Here is a 16,758-nt window from a genome sequence, read left to right as displayed (position 1 = left end):
CCCTTTTATTTCCAGTATCTTTCTCATCTGTAGTACCCCATCCCTCACTCACCCCACCCCTAGGAGTTCTTCCCTGTGAGATTTCCAGCTCATTCTTAAAACCCAAAGCACTACTCTGGGAAACGAACTAGGGGTGGTGGAAGGGGAGGTGGGCGTGGGGTGGGGGTGACTGGGTGACGGGCACTGAGTGGGGCACTTGATGGGATGAGCACTGGGTGTTATTCTATATGTTGGCAAATTGAACACCAATAAAAAATAAATTTATTAAAAAATAAAATAAAATAAGACGCCTAAGTGCCAATTTTATTAAAACAAACAAACAAACAAACAAAAAAACAACCCCAAAGCACTAAAGAACTAGTTTCACAACCTGCATATCATCATCTATCCTTCTCGTCTGCAATGAACTGAATTCTTGAACTGCTTGAATTGATGCCTTGTGTTCTGGGCTGTTCTTTGACCCTTGCAAGCTCCCTGGGTTAGGTTGGAGAAGAAGGTGTCTGTTTCGTGAACTGGAATAAGACGGTGAACTTTGGCAATTGAATTCAGTCACTGATGTATTAGATTTATTGAAGATATTTTTTTCTGAGAAGGTCTCCTGGCGTAGTTGAGAGCACTAAACATCATAATCTCGAAGAGAGAGAAAATAGGGATGAAAACCACAGGGGTGGAAGTCTGAGATCTGTAAGGAAAATTAAAGGAGGTAGATAAGAAAAAAGCCAAAGACAATTCAAACGCAGTAGGAATCTAAGCAGCCTTCAGAGACAAATGCAAACAGTGGAAGAAGCATAATGTACTAGGAAGGTATGTATAAGTTTTGAGATCAATTGGGTCTGGGTCAAATCTCAACTCTACTGCTTGCGAGTAGGGTGACAGACATGAGGTCACTTGACTTTTTTGAGCCATAGTCCCTGTGTCCATAGGTTACAAGTGGTGCCGGTGTGCAGGTAAATGTTTAATGACCGGCTTACCCAAATAAATAAACCCATGAATAAAATCCTGATTTGCTGGGAAACCTGGGTGGCTCAGTGGTTAAGGGTCCACTTCAGCTCAGTTTGTGATTCCTGGGTCCTGGGATCAAGTCCCGATTCAGGCTCCCCATGGGGAGCCTGCTTCTCCCTCTGCCTGTGTCTCTGTCTCTCTCTCTCCCTCTGTGTCTCTCATGACTAAATAAATAAAATCTTAAAAAAAAAAACAAACCTGATTTGTAGCCTTTGCTGATTCCCATGGAGTAAATACTCTCACCACGGCGGATCTCAAGTTACCAACGCTACGGCACTGAACACAGAATTAGGAAGAAATGCCTAGTAGCACATCACCTTGAGTATTTCCATCAAGCACATACCATATGTGTAAATACCTCAAGAGCATAAGCAGTGGGAAAATGTAGGAAAGTAATTAGATGGTTTTGAGTATTACCTAAATTTTTAGATATAATTAAAAATCATAAGTTTGTATAATTTCTAATAATGTTAGTGTAATAACCAGCTTGCAGAATTTCAGAATATTAAACAATAAGTTGATACAGCTTTGTTCGGGCCACTGTTACGGCGCTTTCAGCTGTGCTTCGATGTTAATGAATTAATAATATGTATTAAAACGTCTTTAAACAGGGCAGCCCGGGTGGCTCAGCGGTTCAGTGCCGCCTTCAGCCCAGGGTGTGACCCTGGAGACCAGGGATCGAGTCCCACGTCGGGCTCCCTGCGTGGAGCCTGCTTCTCCCTCGGCCTGTGTCTCTGCCCCCCCCCCCTCTCTCTGTGTGTCTCATAAATAAATAAAATCTTTAAAATAAATAAATGAAATGTCTTTAAACAGAAGCTTGGATAAAACAAGGTTATATCTTGATTTTTTGATAAAAATGTCATGACCAGAGGGTTATGGGAACCTAAGCCTGTATTTCTCATGGAAGCGATGCCTCACGGAGGCTTTCTAGAAGGTCACCACTGCGAATAGCAAGAGTGAGGTGCATCTGCCTTTTTGGGGTCGGCTTGGTTGGGTGGCTGTGCTGGGCCGGATGCCCGCCAGGGGGTCGCCACCACACTTCCCTTGCCCAGGGGGTGGTGGGGGTGGTGGGGTGAGGTGGTGGGGTGGTGGGGTGGAGGGGTTGGGGGGGTGGGGTAGGGGGGCGAGGGGGGGCTGTGCCCAGCCACGCAGGCTGGGAGCCCTGCGAACAGTGAGCATTGTCCGAGGCTCGCCTCCTCCATGTGATCACCCACCAGCCCCCCGACCCTGGGGTGCCCAGGGCCACCCGGGAAGGGCGCTAAGCAGCAACAGGAAAGAACGACATTCAGCCGGGGAGTCCGGCCGCTCCCTCGGGTCCCCCTGCCCATGAGGGCCCATCTGTCAGCGGTTTTCCGGCCACTTTCCTCCGAGGCCCCCGAAGCCTTTCCTCCCGGGGCTCGGCACCTCCTCAGCAGAAGCTTCCACCCCTCGTCCTCTGCTCGGACTTCGTTCATTGCCTGTGGGTTGAACCCTCAGGAGCCCTTAGTCCTTCCTGCTTCCAGTGGCCACCTGCTGCCCATGGCCCAGCCCGCTGTGTGGCCCTGTGCACCCCCGCGCGCCCCACCGACCCCAAGAGGCTGGAGCCCTTCTTTCCATCGCGGTGGGGCCGGGCCTATGTCTCCCTCCTTCAGGACGGCGACCCCCCGGGCTATGCTGCTCCCTGCTTGGATTCCTGAAAGGACTCCCATTACTCTTATTCCTAGAACTTGCTCCCCTCCCGCGGGAGACAGGCCTTATATGATCCGACCCTTCCTAACTCCCAACGCTGTCACCCACGCTCTCGCCTTTGTTTCTTCTGCTTCATCACATCGGCCCTCTTGCTGCTCCTTGAGCCTCCAGCGTGTCCCCCTCTTGGAGCCTTTGTGCTCAGGGCCCGCTGCCCCGCGTGACCGCCCAGGGCCGGCCCACGCAGCCGGTGTAGGCCCGCTCACCTGTCCCTGGGGGGTCAGAGGGCCCGTCCGAAGAGCCCCGGCCGTCACCGTGCAACGCTGTGTTGCTTCACTAATTTTGCTCTTGCTCCCAGTGCGAAATCGCCTGGCGGGCCGGGCTCTCCCCGGGGCCGCAGGGCCCAGCCCGCCGCCTGCGCCCCGGGAGCTGGGATCGCGGCTTTGGAGAGGCAGGGGTCCCTTCCCCCCAGGCTCTGTGTGGGCACGTCCCGAGGGCCCCGGCAGGAGGCTGCACACGTGACTCACGGCTTATGGCAGAAGACGGAGGATGCGGACTTTCTGCGATTAACAGCACCCTTGAAACTTTGTTTTGTCCCTTTTTGTCGGAAAAATGAGACTAGCATGAAAATCACATCAGCGGTGAAAAGGAAAGAGGCGGGTGAGGTAAAGTGAAGCCTTCCGGGGAGCCCGACCCAGTAGGAGCGGCACCCGCGAAAGGAGGGCTGGGGCGCAGGCGGGGACGCGGAGCGAGACCCCTGACCGTGCAGCCCCGCCTCAGCACCGGGCACCGGAGGTCCTGGGTTCAAGGCTCCCGGTCTGCGGTCTGGGTTCCGTGGCCCGAACAACTAGCCCTCACGCTTTTTGTTTTTTGCTTTTTTTTTGCTTTCTTTCTCTTCCTAGGTCGTCTGTCGCACGAAAGCGGAAAGCACACCCGTGCTCGCCACCCTGTGTCTTCAGGGCCCGGAAGGATTCCCGGCGCCCTGGGGTCCCCCGCGGGGGCGCGAGGGCGGCGCGAGGGCGCAGGCGCGAGCCGAAGCCTGGCTGCTCGCTGGAGCCTTGGCCACAAACGGCCCCGCCGTGCACACGGCCCCGCGGTGCACACGGCCCCGCCGTACAATATCCCCGCCGTGCACGCGGCCCCACCATGCACACGGCCCCGCGGTGCACACGGCCCCGCCGTACAATATCCCCGCCGTGCACGCGGCCCCACCATGCACACGGCCCCGCGGTGCACACGGCCCCGCCGTACAATATCCCCGCCGTGCACGCGGCCCCGCCGTTCAAGTCAAACAGGCCAAGCCAAGCTCTTGCCTAACGAGCTGCTTCATGGCGCCTCGTTGGCTCCTCCCGCCGCTCTCCAGCAGCCCCGCGCTCTGTCTTCTGGGTTCTTCCGCTTCTAGACACTTCTGCAAGCCCAGCCCCGCCCCCCCCCCCATGCGCCTTCTGCGCGCTCAGGCGGTGGCCCCCCTGCTGGGCCCGCTGCAGCCCCGGGGCAATGCGGGGTTCGGGGCCGGGGCCGGATGCTCTCTCCCGAGGGGCCGGGGGGGGGGGGGTGGGTGGGTGGGGGGAGCCGACGCACGATGCCCGGAGCGTGCAGCTGCGCGGGGCCCTGCGCTCCTCCAGCACGGGTGCGCCCGGCAGGCCAGGCCCGGGGGGCTCGGGGGGTCTGGGGGGCCCAGGGAGGTTTCAGGGAGCTCCGGGAGCCTGGGGGTGTTCCAGGGGGCTCGGGGATGGCAGGGGGGCCCGGGGGGTTCCGGGGGGCCTCAAGGGTTCCGGGGGGCTCCGGGGTGTTCTGGGGGCCAGGGGGCCCGGGGGCTCTGGGAGAGCTCGGGGGGGGGGCTCCAGGGCGCACACGGGCTGCTCTGCCTGTCCCCCCCCAGCTCCCCCCAGCTCCCCCCAGCTCCCCCCAGCTCCCCCCAGCACCGACACTTCTGGGCTTCCCAGCGGCAGCCTCCTGGGGGCGGTCGGGGTCTGCGCCCCGCAGGGCAGCCCCGGGGGTCACAGCGCCCCCGCCTGCCGGCCTCGCGGTCTCCCACTCTTGCGCAGGCCTCTCACCGCTGTCCTTTTTTTTTTTTTTTTTTTTTTTTAAAAACACTGATTGATTCATGAGAGACCGAGCGAGGCAGGCCCAGGCCGAGGGAGGAGCGGGCTGCGTGCGGGGAGCCCACGCGGGGCTCGATCCCGGGTCGCAGGGTCACGGCCTGGGCTGCGGGCGCCGCTCACCCCCGCCCCCCCCGCCCCCCCCCGCCCCCCATGAATGCTCCTGGCGGCGCCGGCCCGGCTGCCGGACGTCAGGGCTACCCCCGGCTCTGGAGACATTAGCAGAAGAGCAGCCGGGGAAGAGGGTGACCCAGGGGGACAGGGAGGGGGAAGGAGCCCCCCGCCCCCAAGCGGCCGCGGAGGGCGGGGGGGCGGGGGGCACGGAGAGGGATGCTGGGCGGATGCTTCCTGCTGCTGCGCCGTGGCCTCTCCTCGGTGCTGCTTTTTATACTTTGTAAAAATCCGTGCGGGCGGGTATATTTGTTCTCTCTATAAATAATATTTAATACTTTTTTTCCAGAATGAAGCCCTGCATGAAAGCTAACATTAAAGTTTTTACGTCGGGCGCCTGGGGGGCTCAGCGGGGGAGCATGTGCCTCGGGCCCGGGGCGTGACCCCAGGGTGCAGGGATCGAGTCCCGCATCGGGCTCCCCGCACGGAGCCTGCCTCTCCCCCTGCCTGTGTCTCTGCCTCTCTGTGTGTCTCTCATGAATAATTTTTTTTAAATAAAGTTTTTATGTCTTAATTTTCAAAGAGGATCTGTGACTTATATATATATAGCATATAAATGTTTTAACTATGCTAAGTTACTATTTAAGTGGAGCACAAGGTATCAGATGGTGAAGTTCAGACAACAGGCCACAAGAGAAGTTAAAACGCAGAGGTTTATTATTCACGGGTCACGGGGGAGGTACACACAGCGAGCCCCGAGGGCCTCGCAGGCTGAAGGCAGAGACAGGACCTGGGGCACCTGCCTTTATTAGGGTCCGCGGGTACAGTGCTTCGACTTCCTGGGCTAAGTGAGGCTGGATGGGTCAATTCAAAAGAGTGGGGTTTTGGCAAACCCCGTGGCGCTCTCATCTAAGGGGCAAGGGGACATTGAGGCCCCAGGAGGTCGTGGAGACTGTTGACCCAAGGGCTGCTCCCCAGGACGTGCACCTGCTTGAGGGGCGAGGGTCAGTTCAAGGTCCCCGCAGGCCACCTTGCAAACAGGATGGATGCTCAGGCAGCAATACTGTGGGGCAGCTTGGCTAAGTTCCTGACAAAATAACATACATATGTAACATATAAATATAATACGACCTGGGATTTAAGGGAAGTGAGCCGGAAACTGGCAGCATGATGTGTGCCCGGAAAGAACTGTTGTCCAGGATGACGTGACGTGTACAGCACAAGTGGAGTAGCGCTGACAAAAGAGGTCATTTACACGTTCCTCTTAATACTTATCTTTATTATGAAAGTGTTTCCAAAGTAAAATGATCCTCATAATAATGATTGCTTCCAGAGATCAAGAACGAATAATTATATTTTCATATAAAAATCAGCAAAACACAGTTAACAATACATAAAATAATTCTAATTGGCTAACAGTACATCATTCCACTTCTGACAGAGATGCTCAAGCACTGAATTGTCTCAAGAAAACATGTAAGAGTTTGTCACCTATCCTATTTCTCACTGCAAATTGAAAAAAAAAAAAATCAAATCCCCAAACGAACCCTCTCCCCCTTGCTTGACAACGAATGGCTACGGAGGTGACCGATTCTGTGCACCCACCAAAAGATGATGAGAATCACAGGCTTAGAAGCTTCACGAAACTTTTGGAAATCAATCTTGGAGGGGGGGATTCCATCTTTAAATTAATGAATCCCTAAGTCAAAGTCCCAGAATTGCCACATAACTAACTGTTCCTATTACAGAGCTAATTTATCTTTGGCAACTAGTCTTTAAAAGCCTCTAATTTCTCAAGGGCAGTTTTACAACGACAGTTTAAAAAAATTACTAGAGATCCAAGAGAAAAAAGATGATCTGTATAAAATCTAATTTTTCACTTAACACAGAAATCATACCAATAGCTGTTGTCCCTGGTTTCCAGGCCATGCCACATATAGCAAAATAGGAAACCAAGCTTTCATGGGCACGAGACTTTTTAAGAAAAATGGAATCAGAGAAAGAAGAGTGGTAAAGCAACGGATCCAGTCTTTTGGGAAGTTGATAGCAGATAAGTGACAATATTTTGGTTTCCTCTTATCAAGAGTTCCAGGAGGCTGAGAGGAATGTGGGTGGATGAGATGAGCAACACAGATCTTGGGCTAACCGTCCCCTCCCGTCAGTTCCTGGCAATCTTGATAAGAGTCTTGTGAAGACACTGTAAGATGTGCCATCTGGCTGCAGAGACTTTTACTTCTTGGATCTGATGGGGTCTTAGCTTGTGGCCATTTGCTAAGCCATTCCTTTCAAAGGCTTCAGGCTGAATGAACTTAAGTTAGAAATAGCTGGAAAAGGCTAAGGGTCTCCTTTGGGTGTCCACGGATCTTACAAACTGTTACTTATGATGCTTTATGTTTCCTAGGTAAGTTTTCGCCAAGAAAACCAGCATCGGGTATGCTCCCTCTGAGTACCTGTTAGAGACATTACAACAGCATAGAGTGGACACACGGGCCTCCTCGCGTCTACTAGGCACCCCTTAGGGGAGGGGAGGGGACCATGCACACAAAGGCAGACCACAGGGTCCTCTTCTGGCCTGCTACAATCAAAAACTACACAGTGTGGCCACAGTAAACCAGTACTATCTGCTGCATGTGCATGAATTCAAGAATTGCTTATGGTCACTGAGGGGTTTCCTTTCAGGAGCAGCACGCTAGGCAGCAAGTGCAATAATCAGAGCTAACTGCATTTTCTCTTCCCATACAAGTTACTTAAAAACTAAGTGCCTTGTCATCACTTTTTCATCAGGCTGACTTTGATCTAATTTGGTTTTTTCTTACATTTCAGGGATACTAATACTTATCTACAAAGCAGGAAATCAGCCAAAGGAAAAAAAAAAAAAGCTAATTAGTATCTTAAGACCTCAAATATCCCAGAAAATGTAAACATTTAACCTTTTATTTCCAAAGGATTTCTTGAAGCCTCTCTGGACATAACGACAGCATCACATACACAAACAGAATCTCTTAACACCTTTGGAATTAGTCTGTACACTGCAAATTAAGAATACTCAAATATTCAGGCAACTTTGGCATTAGCATTTCTAAGAAAGCGACAAAAATAACTATCGATACAAAGTCATGAACAGAAGGAGAACAATCATGGGCATCCACAAAGTTCTCTCTGAAGGGCTCTTTTGCAAAGATTCAGGAGAACTGAACCGAAATCTCATTTTTTCCTTCAGCCTAAATAACAGTGAGGTTCAAATACACCAAGTGGGAGGTCCAGACCCTTTCTGCCTAAGGTAAAAGCATTCAGTTTGCTCAAATGCAACCTCAATCAAATACTCAGAATGGGATGTTGGCAACAGAACTGGAGATTTTGAGGTTCACCCACGATTTTGGATAAATGCGGTCTGATTTTATCTCAGTGAAGAGTTATTTCTCTCACCCAACTGCTTGCTTTCTTTGGGGAGCCTACCCACCTTCCTAGTTCATCTTTGTCAGTTACTTGTTCCATTATCTGATGGTACCTCGGGACACCATCTGTCTCGCAGCCTGGCAGGAGATGGATGTTAATAAAATCTTGGGGTGAAACAGCAACCAAATTCCTTTTTTCTGACATTCACCTTAATCATCCCAAATACTGACAGTTACTCCTCTATTCTCCACATGTGCACCACTGAATTTGGAAATGTGAACTACATTTGGCTTATATGCTGACCTTAGGCCCTCTGTGATCTTAGCCTAAGGCAAGAGGCTGAAAGGATCCTACCAGTTTCAGCCGGGTGAGTGGCACGAACAGGAAGTTGAGAGGGAGGTGGGAAGTTTCTACTGTACACGGTGGATGGTTTTTAATGAAAAAAAATATGGATAAGGATGAGTCAGTGCTATTTTGGTTTTATCATGTTTTTTGGAGAAACATACATGTAACGTACATAGATCACACATTTTCATGTCATCTATTGACCCAAGGCCAAATTCTACTTGACTTTCTACTTTTTTCTCCACTAAGAGATCTAGAAAAGCTATATAGCATTAGAGAATAAAATATTACTTTTTCTAGGCTCCTTCCTACACACCCCTTGTTACCCTGGAAAGGTTTGAATACGACCAGGAGGAAGGAGGTATCGACATGGGCTAAGTTAATTAATGGGAAACAACACTTTCAGTAACCTACAGTTGAATATACAAAATACACTTCCAAAGCTATGGCCTGGCACAAGTAGAAGATAAGATAACACATATTTTTTTTCTCTCAGTCTTATCATGCCACCATGGGGGAGGAGTAGACAGAAATATATTATTTTTCATCCTAACAGGTCTACAAACACCACTTTGATTAATCAAAAAGAACTCTCTGCCCTAAAATGGAAAAATGAAATAAAAATCTATGGATACACTGGGGACTGTATTAATGTATCGGTCACTGAGGCTCTGAGTATTCTCAGTCCTCCTTTGAAGTGACTTTTGGGAAAAACAAAAGATTGCTTAGATTTGTATTTGCTGAGGACAGACTCAATTTACTTCATTTCATGCAACTCTGCTAAACAATTTGCAAGCCGATCTTCTGAAATTATTCTTCTGTGGTAGAGTATCAGATGATCCAAATGTGAACACACTGTGGTTCTCTGGTTTATTTCTCCCGTTGTGAGGACTTGCTCCAGACACTAAAGCAAGATACAATTCACTCTTCTTTTCCATATTTTAGTTGATAAGAAAGGAAACTTTCACCTTCTCAACATTTTTTCAGCTACATAACATGCTTGCTGCTACATTTTATAATATCTGCCTTTTAGCAGATGTTCAGATGACGAACAAGTGTTTTTGATGTTTTATGACTGGTCTCAAGCCATCCACAAATTATACTCCTAGACATAGCCCTGTTTTGTGAAATAAAATAACAAGGCTTTATGAGAATAATTAGTTGCATCGTTTTCTCAATCAACAAGCAGATATATGTCTAAAGCTCTTCGATGATTACTTATGGGCTTTACAGAAACAGACTCTTTCATATACAGGTGGGGAAAGATTTAATAACCGGTGTGAGGTTTTGTTTGGGAGTATTATTTTGACTATTAACTCACAGGTTGCAAATTGTGGGCACAAAGATTTATTTCAATGTTTTCAAAAATTTGAACGGCCATAAGAAGACATGCACTCCCTAGGATTTCTGCTCCTGTTGTCTTCAGTATCATCTGACTCACAGATTTATGTTACTACCTTGTTTTCGACTCTTGTTTTGTGTATGAAATAAGTGTTTGTAATACCTCTTTATTCCCTCTTACTAAAAGTTGGAAGAAAAGAGATAAAATCTTTGGCTTATGTGAATGGTTTTCTTATTTATACATACATAACACTGCCAGGTAGGAGACTACAGCAACTTATTTTTTGGCAATCTTCCTCATTGCTGATATTGCCATAGTCCGGTATAATTTTTATCTTTTCTTTTTCTGGAAATAGCTCTGTTTGAATAAAAATTCCTGGAAACTGAACAAGTCTTCAAAGAAGCAAACCAAAGGACTTCAAGTGCAACACTGCTCAGTTTCTAGCAACAGGAGAGTCACTATGGGTCATATTTAAGGAGAAAAGACAAACAGTAAAATCGTCCTTCTCCCGTTGGCTTTATTTTGTTCGGAAAAATCAAAACATCAAGATCAAATACTAGATAGGCACTTCCTCGAATGCCGATTGCAATAAAGTGCTTTGCACTAGAGGTGACCTTTGCCAACTGTTCAAAGTCTCCTTTGCTGTGCCAAATTATACTTAGCTTCTCTTTTTCATGACTGTGGTAATTATGGGGGTAGTGCTGAAACCTGGTTGAAATCAGCTGTTCTCTTTCTGTTATTCTCAGATCACAGGACAAATTCCCAACGGTAAGAGTGACTTCACTGGTTTCAACGATGACCTTACGCAAATGTCTTCCTTCAGAGCCAGAGCACTGACCTCATAATAGGGAATAAACAAAGAAACAAAAAACCCCTCTGTAACCTTCAAAGTTCACCTCCAACTAGTTACCATACTCATTGAAGACATCTTGGCCATGTGCACAAGAAATAACGTCTGTTCCAAAGCAATTCAATACAAAACAATTTTTTCAAGTTCTCAAATAACCATACTGTTTAATTTGAAGTGCTAATTGACCATGAAGAGTGACAATTAAAAAGCCTAGCTCATTCTGTTTAAACTTTACACTGGGAAAATGGTCACTGAGACTATATAGGCAATTTCAAAACAGGCACTGTAACACAAAGAAAGCAAACCTGTTTGGAGCAGTACGAGAATCTTGCGCTGGGTTTTGCTTGCTCTAAGTGACAAATAAAGCTGATGCTCCTATCGAACTGAGTTACAGCAATAGAAAGGGGTAGAAGCAGATGGCACATCTCCCTCACTGTCATGAACCCAGAGAGTAAAAGGAGTGAGGAAACCCTCTTTTGTCCGCAGATTTACAAACAAAAATGAAATATAAATAATATTCTAAGACAGTACAAATGCAAATACTGTTCCCTTGTGTCAATTACATACAGCATGCCTACATATAGAGAATGGTAATTCTTCTTCATTCACAGACAGGACATATGGCAGTGCACTATTCAAAATGCTTTGATAATCCTAATTTTTGTTTCTGGTGCTGAGATATAATGAAAGGAACTGCATTTGCAACTTATTAAATACTTCCAGGAACAAACAGTTCACTTTGTTCGGGACTTGTAGTTTTGAGTAATTAATCATCCACGGAGCAAGACCCAGTCAGGAGGTACCCATTGGTACCACTGGTCCCATTGGTGGTAGTCGCAGTGTGGGGGTTCTTCCCTGGAGGTTCTGAGTCTTCCTCATCTGAGCTAGACTCAATATCACTTCGATCATCCTTGGACACCTGTGGAATACAAGAAGATGAATGTAACCGGCTCCTAAGGAATCATTAAGGTACAGCATGGTCAGAAGTACATGTACATGAAGGGACACAGAGCCAGATGTTAAAAATCGAAGAAGACAGGAACACTGCCACGATAGTTAGTTCTCCTTCAATGGAGATATGCAATCTGAGTGACAAAGTCAGTTATCAAGGAATGGAATGGAGATGGATTTAGGCTTCACAGGAGCATGTCTAGACATGCTGACTTCTTTAAGGTACCTCTGGACAATGAGAATGTACTAGACCATTTTGGGAACCTGCTGGGTAAGGTCTAGTTTAAAATACTTCCCCCACAAAATCTATTGACCAGATCATCACGAATGGGCTTCCATTGTTCCAAAGTTCTTCAATCCTCTACCCAGTCTCATTATATAATGAGGATGGCAAGCTCAGGCACCAGCATATGCATTACCATAAAGGACTCCCCCCCAAAAAGTCACAGTATAGCAAGGAAGTAATTTAGGGAGAGATTAAGAAAACACTCAACTACTTTTAAAATTAAAATAGTTTGAACCTCCTACTCTGTCTAAATGATGTTAAGCATTTTTACCGAACAGGCCTTAAGACCTCTGAGTAACTGAGCACCGTTTACTTATTTTCTGAGTGGGGTGGCAATAGGGACCTGGGGACCTGGGGGGCCTGGCTTCATAGAAGCTTTCCCAAATCTAGTTGCCTAGATTAGTTTCTCTAAGAAGTGCATCGGTAGTCTCCTGAAAGGTGTATCAGAATGAACTGGGGGCTTTTTTCCCCCATCACATCCTCTCTGTGCCACCAGTGGCCCCAACTGGAGAAGCGACCTGTTGCTGCAGGACAACACCATCTCTGTCCAGTGGGTGGGGACAAGGTAAGAGCTCAGAACTGTTGCTACTTTCTAACCAGAAACAACCAATCAAATAAATATGGTAAAAATGGACTCTATGCCAATGCCCCTTGAGAGGAGACTGAACACACAAGAACCACCTCCAAGATGATTTAGATACAGAAAGACCAAAGGGACTGAATTATTTAAGATACTTGAACTTAAAAAAAAAGAAAAGGCAAATGTGGGTCACCAAGACAGCATAATAGTAAAGCTTCACTACACTGAGAAATCCACTGGTCAAAAGCCACTAATAAGAAAGAAAATGCCAGTTTCAGAGAGTGACCGATTTACATTTGCATGCTTAGTAAGATTATTTGCAATTGCATTTGGAAAAAAGTCTATACTTATGTTACTTTCAAGGAAGGGAATAATTTAAAACGTCTCAAAATAACTCATAGAAAAACAGAGTCCGTAACCCAAGGCCAAGATGAATCTAACTGTCGTAGGTGAACTGCAAAGGCAGTTATGATATTCTGAAGCCTGACATCCGCAATGAAATTAACAATCGTCTCTCCTTAGGATTGAAGGAACAATCTGGAGAGAAGACCAGAGGTCTGGTGGAAACAGCAATGCAATAAGGATACAAGTAATCGAATCCACCGGCGTCCTCAGTTACTGGTACCATGCTGATAGCATTGTGTATGTTGATGTCATTTGTATCCAGAGGAGGAAAAGGAGTGTTCTTTTTTTTAACAGAAACACTCTGTGCTCATTTTAAAGAGTAAGAGGTCACAGGAAAAAAAAAAAATCAACTTCCACCTCTAAACAATTAATTCATCAAAATATTTTGGATTTGTATAAGAGCTGATGCTGAGAACTGGCTGCACAGTACGTGATTGTGATGTCCTGAGCCCCATGGAAGGGGCCAGCTCCATTTACCTATTATCTCACCGAGGACAAGGTGGTCAGGGCAGACCAGGGCAGACCTGTGCTGATGCACAGGCCTCCATTCTGGACCATGGGGATCCTCTCTGCAATTTAGTTCTGCTTCTACTTCACTTTTGTCTATTTCTGTTTTTTTATTTTATTTTTATCTTTTTATTTTTTTAGCAAACACGTTAAACACTAATGGAAATATTCCTCTCCTTCTGTTGGAACATTGGAAAATTTAGCAGAGTGCAAGCTCACAGAATGGGTCTTCAGTGAGCTGTTTCTAGTATCCTTTGTACCTGGTGGGAGCTACAATTCAGTTAAAGCCTCTGGCCAGTGCCAGCTGATTAGCTAGAGCAATATGCAGGGGAACAAAAGCATCTGAGGGCCCCTCCAACAGGCTGAAGTGGCACCCAGAACAAGGACAGAGAGAGAGGTATGAGGAACTTACATGTAAAGGGTTCCACTTCCCAGCCTTCCACGGTAGCAGAAGGAAGAGAATAAACAATGAAAGTAAGAAAATGTCATAGAGAATGTTCTGGAAAAGTCACTGCTCCCAAGAAACATTATTTGAATCAGCCTCATGAGTCCACATTTAAACAAAGAGATTTAATTAAATTTTCTTGGAAAAATCATAAATGGGGATATTGCATCAAGCAACCCTTCTCATAAAAGGGAAGACGTTATTAAATTTCTGTTCGGTACAAGTTTAATCAGAGAAGGATCATGGGAGACAGAGGGAGAGAAAGAACACAACAAATAACATGGCATCATTAAACCTAAAATTATAAATGCAGATCGGTGGGAGTCATCAGCCAAACAATGCTACAACTTAAAAAAATTAAACAGAAGAAAATGAAAATTTGGTTTGTGTTTCCAGGAGTTCATGATAAATTAATGAAGGAAAACATACAAGTTTTCATGAAATTTGAAATAACAATGTTATTGTTGATTAGGAAGAACCAAAACACCTAATTTTCTGGGACATATCAGAAACAGTTAAGTCTGACCTTACCTTGCCTTTTGAAATAGCTTTGCAAGCTATTTTTACAATCAAGTAAGACCAGAAGCAGTTCAAGCCTTGGATTAGCAACAGCAGTAGATTAAAAACCCACCAGGAAGGGTAAGGTCCAACGATCTCCCAGCTTTCAAATAACGTGGTATTTAACACCCTAAGGGAAAAAGAGAAAGTGATCACGGAACACAGCTTTCACTCTGCTTTCAAAGGAACTTCATTTACTGCACAGAATCTCAAAGCCAATGATACCCACTAACGGTCCCACCCTGCAAGGACGGTCTGAAGTCTGACCAGGTACCTAGGAGAGTCCTCATTGGAACGATTTCCCTGGTGTCCTAACATTCATTTAATTCTAGCCTGAACGTGCTTCCGCTCCTCTTTCACGGGCTGTCATTTCTTCTGTTAATTTCCATCATATATTTGGTTGTGATTCTCTCTATTGCTACTTGTTAAAAGGCCTGTTCCGTCTTCAAAGTTACTTTTGGTCTTTAAGGGTGAGGAATACCATTCAACAACATAACAGTGCAAGAAAAAAAAAGGTTAACTAATTCCAGAAACGCTCGTTAGTAAGTTTAAACTGTATGTGTAGTAGCACAGTGGTGCTTAGACCTAATCCCTGTCCTCAAGTGGTTTACAGTCTAGTTGGCGAGACCCTACAACATACTTAATTCTGTAAGCCTTCCTCTGGGAAAGTGACAATTGAAAGATACCATTTTGAAGTGATGCTTGAGATGAGTATTGGAATGACTTTTTAAAAGATTTTTTATTTGAGGGATCCCTGGGTGGCGCAGCGGTTTGGCGCCTGCCTTTGGCCCAGAGTGCGATCCTGGAGACCCGGGATCGAGTCCCACGTCGGGCTCCTGGTGCATGGAGCCTGCTTCTCCCTCTGCCTATGTCTCTGCCTCTCTCTCTCTCTCTCTCTCTCTGTGACTATCATAAAAAAAAATAAAATAAATAAATAAAAAAAAAGATTTTTTATTTGAGAGAGAGAGAGAGTGTGTGTGAGCGAGCACACAAGCAAGGGGAGGGGCAGAGGGAGAAGCAGATCCCCCAGTGAGCAGGGAGCTGGACAGGGGCAGGTGGGCAGGGGCAGGTGGGGAGCATGGGCTTGATCTCAGGACCCTGAGATCATGACCTGAGCAGAGGGCAGACACTTAACTGGCTGAGCCACCCAGGCACCTGGAATGATTTAAAAAAAAAATATTTGGATATAAATGGACATCATTTTAAGAGTGTATACATGAGGTAGGCAAACGTATTTGAAGTAGTTGGTTCTCTCAGTAATCTACCGTCAGGCCAGGATGGAGGAGCGGCCACCTGGGGCAGGTACATGATGGCTGGTTTCAGTGCTGTGCTCTTGTCTCTGCTCTGCTTTCTCCTATGCCTTTAGAAGTTGATTCATGCCTCTTGGACTCCGTTACTGCCATAAGAGAAGCGCGGTGCCCACAGAATTTTGCAATCACTCTGGCTTCCTTGCTTTCCTCCTTAGCTTATGGCAGGACTTTGGAGATCTAAGAATGTTGGCAGAACTCATCTAAGTGTATCTCCACCATCTGCCACTGCAGCGCTTGCTGGGACCCTGCCGGAGATGCTAGGTGGACAACACTTAGTGGCTAAGGGGTAGGGATGGAAACCTTGTAAGACACCGAGCACTCCTGCAAGAACAGAAGGCAGGTATACAGAAAATTTTAATATAAGAAAGAATGTGATGAGTGCTTTGAGAGAGGTTAAGAAAAGTACTTTGTCAGGTCACAAAAGGAAAAAACCTCCCTTGATGTGCAGTTGAGATAAGAGGAAAAGAGAAAAGGAGAGTGAACAGTAGACCCAAACAGGCTCCCCATCCCTAGTTTCAGCAACCCACGTTTACAGGCCAGAATGAGATGCACAGAGTGTGTCTGTAATCCTGTCACACTGGTTGTCTCTCAAGAACAATGAACAATAAACATGGATGCTAAAATCTCAAAATCAATAGTATGGCATTAAATTTGACAATTCATTACAAGTACATTACTCTACATTATAGAATTCATTCTGGTGGAAGGGGACAATATTAGGAAATCTATTAATATAAATGTATTACACGCCCATAGGCCAAATTGGGACAAACCTAATTATTTAAAAAACACTGAAAGACATTTGGTAATGTTCAATTCCCCACTGCTGATGTTTAAAAACTAGAACTAAAAGGATTTCCTTAATATGATTTTTATTCAACTCGTCAGCCATTGTCATCATAT

The 16,758-nt window shown here is 46.6% G+C and overlaps 1 protein-coding gene and 1 long non-coding RNA gene across 3 annotated transcripts in view; both read right to left on the bottom strand.

Moving 5' to 3' along the window:
- Positions 1–277: 277 nt before the first annotated feature.
- LOC111094267 lies at positions 278–3,408 on the bottom strand. The gene is made up of 2 exons (XR_005384489.1): positions 2,934–3,408; positions 278–682 (listed from the first exon to the last, which is right to left on the bottom strand). It is a non-coding gene; the product is annotated as an uncharacterized LOC111094267 (long non-coding RNA).
- Positions 3,409–6,138: 2,730 nt separating this feature from the next.
- Positions 6,139–16,758, bottom strand: part of CERS6 (ceramide synthase 6) — a 302,521-nt gene continuing 291,901 nt past the window's right edge. The window contains exons 9-11 of one of the 2 annotated variants that reach the window (XM_038584736.1): positions 14,519–14,675; positions 13,955–13,978; positions 6,139–11,732 (exon numbers count right to left, since the gene is read on the bottom strand). In XM_038584736.1, the coding sequence (XP_038440664.1) occupies positions 11,580–11,732; positions 13,955–13,978; positions 14,519–14,675 (334 nt within the window). In that variant the 3' untranslated portion in view covers positions 6,139–11,579. The remainder of the gene's footprint in view (positions 11,733–13,954; positions 13,979–14,518; positions 14,676–16,758) is intronic. The other variant, XM_038584737.1, reaches the window with a different exon arrangement.

Source organism: Canis lupus, chromosome 36 (genome assembly GCF_011100685.1).
Source record: "Canis lupus familiaris isolate Mischka breed German Shepherd chromosome 36, alternate assembly UU_Cfam_GSD_1.0, whole genome shotgun sequence".
NCBI lineage: Eukaryota > Metazoa > Chordata > Mammalia > Carnivora > Canidae > Canis > Canis lupus.
The sequence above is the reverse complement of the archived record's forward strand: the minus strand, read 5'-3'. Positions and strand labels throughout refer to the sequence as shown.